Consider the following 4,768-nt stretch of genomic DNA (forward strand, 5'->3'; position numbering starts at 1 on the left):
GCCCTCTAGAGGAGAAGAGTAAAAATTCATTTATACTTTCAGAAGGAAGAGGATTATGGATGTGGTGAGAGAAGACATGCAGGTAGCTGGTTTAAAAGAGGCAGATGTAGAAGACAGGGTGTATGGAGACAGATGATCCACTGTGGAGACCCCTGAAATTCAGATTTTATATTCTCAGAATATCACTGAGACGTGAGGTTTAATAAAACATTTACAAAACAACATAATTTATTGATTTTACATTTTTTTTTAAATATAATTCCTTTAGTTTGCTTTTTGTTCTGTGGGTGCTGTGCTGAAATTATTGGCACCCCTCGGTAAAGAATGCTCAGGTGCCAATAATTGTGAGGCATGGTTAATTTATATATATATATATATATATATATATATATATATATATATATATATATATATATATATATATATATATATATTAGAAAGAAAAAAACATATTTTGTGTGTTTTCTAATTACGAAGGTGCAAATAATTGTGGAGCTCTTTCTAATTAAACACTAAATATTAATGACCATTGTTCCAATTAACCAATCACTGTGCGATCTGCGATAAACATATTACTAGTATCTATTTTATTTTTATACTAATAATTATTTTGTCGTGCTGTGAACAAACAGTTCGTTGTAAGAAAATAAAATTACATTGTGTATTATTTTTATTCTGATCATCTTTTATATATAAAGAGAGAAAATATTGCTTCATGTTCCAGATTACGATATGCAAATGAGGCGGTTCGATTATTATGCAATGAGTTTTAAATCATTAGTCATTAAAAACAATTGTGGTGTTTTTGTAGATGAGCTTAAAAAAAATCAATCAGGAGTTCAAGACCTGAGGAGAAACCGGTGAACTCAGCTTTTATGTGGTGAGGAACCCCACCACCGAGTTATCCCCCCCTCTATGTGTGGAATAATGGTACGGTCTGGATTCCATTCATACGGAGCGCACACAATATTCAGACGCAGCGCGCATGCGCGGGGTCACAACATGGCCGCTGGTTTATATCTGACAACACGGAGTGAGGAGCAGGAGCAATCCAGAGAAGGTCCTGGTCTGCTGGGGAAGGATATGTGATGGAGGCTGGGGAGCGACTGAGAAGGCGGATGACCAGGGCGTGTAAGCGCTCCGGGGAGCAGGTCCCGGTCCTGCGGTCACTGAGCACAGGGAATGTCCGAGCTCATAACGAGAAGGAGGCCATGGGAGAAGATGAAGGAGAAGATAAAGGAGAAGGAGAAGACAACCCGCTGGAGCAGAAGGTGACGGCCCCGCGGTACAGCCTGGTCCGGGAGGTCGGCCGCGGGAGCTACGGCGTGGTGTACGAGGCGGTGGCGCGGAGCTCCGGCACCGTGGTAGCCGTCAAGAAGCTGCGCTGCGACGCGCCCGAGAACGTGGAACTGGCTCTGGCCGAGTTCTGGGCCCTGACCAGCCTGGAGAAGCGGCACGAGAACGTGGTGCAGCTGGAGGAGTGTGTGCTCCAGAGGAACGGCATGGCGCAGAAGATGAGCCACGGGAACAAGCGCTCCAGGCAGTACCTGCGCCTGGTGGAGACCTCGCTCAAAGGTGCACGTGTCACAAACCTACCTGTCATGTTCACCATTCACACGTTTTACACGTGAACGCCATTTTTATTCCCCCCTGAGATCCACGTTACGCAGCACGGTTCTGTTCGGGGCGAGAAGCTGGAGCGAGTACTTTAATATAATAATAATAATAATAATAATAATAATAATAATAATAATAATAAACTAAAACAAACCCTTTACTAGATTTATACAACAGCGCTGTCGAATTCTCCATTCTGATTGGTCTTTGAAATCAAGTGGGCGGAGCAACAGTTTGAGACTTCATATGTATATATTAGTGATGATTATCGGATCATTTTAGTGACTCGGTTCTTTGAATCTTTTTCATCGAAATGAACGAATCTTTTTTTTTTTTTTTTTTTTTAAGTGATTTACTTCAGAAATAAAATTAAAGGTCTTATCAGTAAGCAGAACTCCAAACTTGTCTACAGATACGAACTGACTGTAGTTCCTATAATTTATATCTGAATAAATAACTGTGTCTATGGGAGTCGCATGATAAAAGAACAAATGACTCGGACTAGAAGAGTCGAACTCGGGTCTGTCTCTGTACATGACCTACAGAGATTGTGCTCATGTGCGTCCAGTGAGAAATGAATGAGACGTTCTTCTGGGAATGAATGAATTAAAAGTGATGTTTAAAAAATACCCGGTTCTTCTGTAACATCAGTCAGATATAACACAGTCAGGAATATTGTACAGTGATATGAAGAACATGTGTGTTGTGGCCTCCTGCTGAACGTTGCTGTTTGTTCCCAGGAGAGCGTGTGCTGTCGAGTCCGGAGGAACCGTGCTACCTGTGGTTTGTGATGGAGTTCTGCGAAGGAGGCGATCTGAACCGCTTCATCCTGTCCCGGCAGCCCGACCCCGACACCAACGCCAGCTTCATGCAGCAGCTGAGCAGCGCCGTGGCCTTCCTGCACCGCAACAACATCGTGCACCGGGACCTGAAACCGGACAACATTCTGATCTCGGAGCGCTCCGGAGCGCCGGTACTCAAAGTGGCCGACTTCGGCTTGAGCAAAGTGTGTGCGGGACTGGCGCCCGGGCCCGCGGGCCGCTCCGACCACGAGGACCACCACAAACCCGGAGTCAACGTGAACAAGTTCTGGTTGTCTTCGGCATGCGGCTCGGACTTCTACATGGCGCCTGAGGTATGGGAGGGACACTACACGGCCAAGGCGGACATCTTCGCGCTCGGCATCATCATCTGGGCCATGATCGAGAGGATCACGTTTATCGATGGCGAGTCGAAGCGCGAGCAGCTCGGGACGTACGTACGCCAGGGCTCAGACATCGTACCCGTCGGCGAGGCGCTGCTCGAGAACCCCAGGATGGTTCTGAGCATCCCACAGCGGCGTCGCTCGCACATGTCCGCCGCACTCCGCAAACTCCTGCAGGACATGCTCGCCGTCAACCCGCAGGACCGACCTGACGCTCAGGAGCTCCTCGCCAGGATCGCTCGAGTCATCTGTGCTGGATGAACGCTCATTCTCACACACACACACACACACACACTCGCATGCACACGCACAGGTACGTCTTTTCAAAAAAGCTTTTCCTGTTCCTCTTGAGCTTCCTTAACTTTTCTGTCTGGAACATATAAAAATGTTCTAAATGATCAGGGGGCGGGGCTCAAATGCTCCGTTTGTGATGTCATAATTCGTTCGTATCCACTCATACATGATATGCAAATGATGGGAGAGTTACTGTGTTATCAAACTTGATGATTTGCCTGCTAAGCAAGCTAGCTATTAACTTTTCCTAACATTGTCAGTGAGAGGGGAGTGTTGTTTCCTATTTGCATATTAATTTTGGGTTGTAGGGTTCTGGATTTTTTTTTTTGTGCTCTGCTAACCAGACGTGTGTCAATGAGACAGGTGGAGAAGGAGAGTGACTAAAAAGTAGTGATGCACCAAAATGAAAATTCTTGTCCGAAACCGAAAAAGAGGAAAACCGAAACACCGAAAGAAATAATGCCAATTATTATTAATTATTATTTTTTCAATTGCATAAATTAATAAAGTTTCAAAGAATAAATCAATTACAGATTATGAAAATATTTATTTATAGCACATTGCAACAATGCACAGGATAAAATAAAATTAAACAATGTCTGTGGTGAAACTGGTTGCTGAAATATCTGCAGTTATATGCTTATGGACGTGAGTTGCAACAACATTAAACAGCTCAGGTAAACACACCTCTGAAAAATGTCGTCTGCTCGGTATGGAATAACGGCTCTCAATGTGCTCAATCAGCCTACGAAACCTCACATCTTCTACCACAGAGAGTAGCTGATCATCTAAGGCAATGAATTCCATAATCTTTTGTGTAATGCTCTTTGCCTTAACAAAAAAACCCTCCACCACAGACGGAGTGCGCGTGCTCGGAGGGGTTTTGCTTTTCTGTGCGTGTTTCTCTCATATTCAGCATAGCGATCGGGATGTTTGGATTTCAGGTGATAAATTAAACCCGACGTGGAGAAAGTCTTTGCAGACGCACCCCATCTTGAAATTTTGGCATTACATGTTTTGCAAATCGCTCTCCGTGTGTCTTTCTCAGATCTACTGAAACACGTCCACACCGCAGACATGTTGCTTTAGACATGCACGTGCAGGGTGCGGTTTCTGTTTACGTCATCACAACACACTGTTTCACCCGTGTTTTTTCGGTGATCAAAGTCTTTCTTTTGGGCCATTTTCGGCCGAAAATTTTCGGTGGCCGAATATTCGGTGCATCCCTACTAAAAAGGGGAGAGAGAGAGAGGGGGGACAGAAGAAGAAACAGATTATGGAGGGAGAGGGATGGAGACAGGGATAGAGGGATACAGAAGAATAGACAGATGCAGATGGAGAGAAGAAAAGCACATGAGGACAAGACATGTTTGGAGCAAGAGACAGATTAATGGCGAGAGACAGAAATTGTGACAGAGAGAGAGAGGGGAAGGGACAGGGTGAGAGAGAGAGGACAGAGAGAGAGAGGGGACAGACAGGGTGAGAGAGAGAGAGGGGACAGACAGGTGAGAGAGAGAGAGAGGGGACAGACAGGGTGAGAGAGAGAGAGAGAGAGAGGGGACAGACAGGGTGAGAGAGAGAGAGAGAGAGAGAGGGGACAGACAGGGTGAGAGAGAGAGAGAGAGAGGGGACAGACAGGGTGAGAGAGAGAGA

At 45.3% G+C, this 4,768-nt stretch overlaps 1 protein-coding gene across 1 annotated transcript; it reads left to right on the plus strand.

Annotated features, from left to right (window-relative positions):
• The first annotated feature begins 713 nt into the window (after positions 1–713).
• On the plus strand, positions 714–3,220 carry stk35l (serine/threonine kinase 35, like). Its single transcript, XM_046860970.1, has 2 exons — positions 714–1,575; positions 2,358–3,220. The coding sequence occupies exons 1-2, from the start codon at positions 1,089–1,091 to the stop codon at positions 3,080–3,082; spliced, it is 1,212 nt and encodes a 403-aa protein (XP_046716926.1). The 5' UTR covers positions 714–1,088; the 3' UTR covers positions 3,083–3,220.
• The last annotated feature ends 1,548 nt before the right edge of the window (positions 3,221–4,768 follow it).

This window comes from Silurus meridionalis, chromosome 1 (genome assembly GCF_014805685.1).
Source record: "Silurus meridionalis isolate SWU-2019-XX chromosome 1, ASM1480568v1, whole genome shotgun sequence".
Lineage (NCBI taxonomy): Eukaryota > Metazoa > Chordata > Actinopteri > Siluriformes > Siluridae > Silurus > Silurus meridionalis.

Excerpts from the sequence above, each read along its gene's own strand:
- stk35l (XM_046860970.1), top strand. The coding sequence starts at position 1,089 with ATGGAGGCTGGGGAGCGACTGAGAAGGCGGATGACCAGGGCGTGTAAG. Across the intron at positions 1,576-2,357 it reads GGTGGAGACCTCGCTCAAAG|GAGAGCGTGTGCTGTCGAGT; the intron begins GTGCACGTGTCA and ends GTTTGTTCCCAG.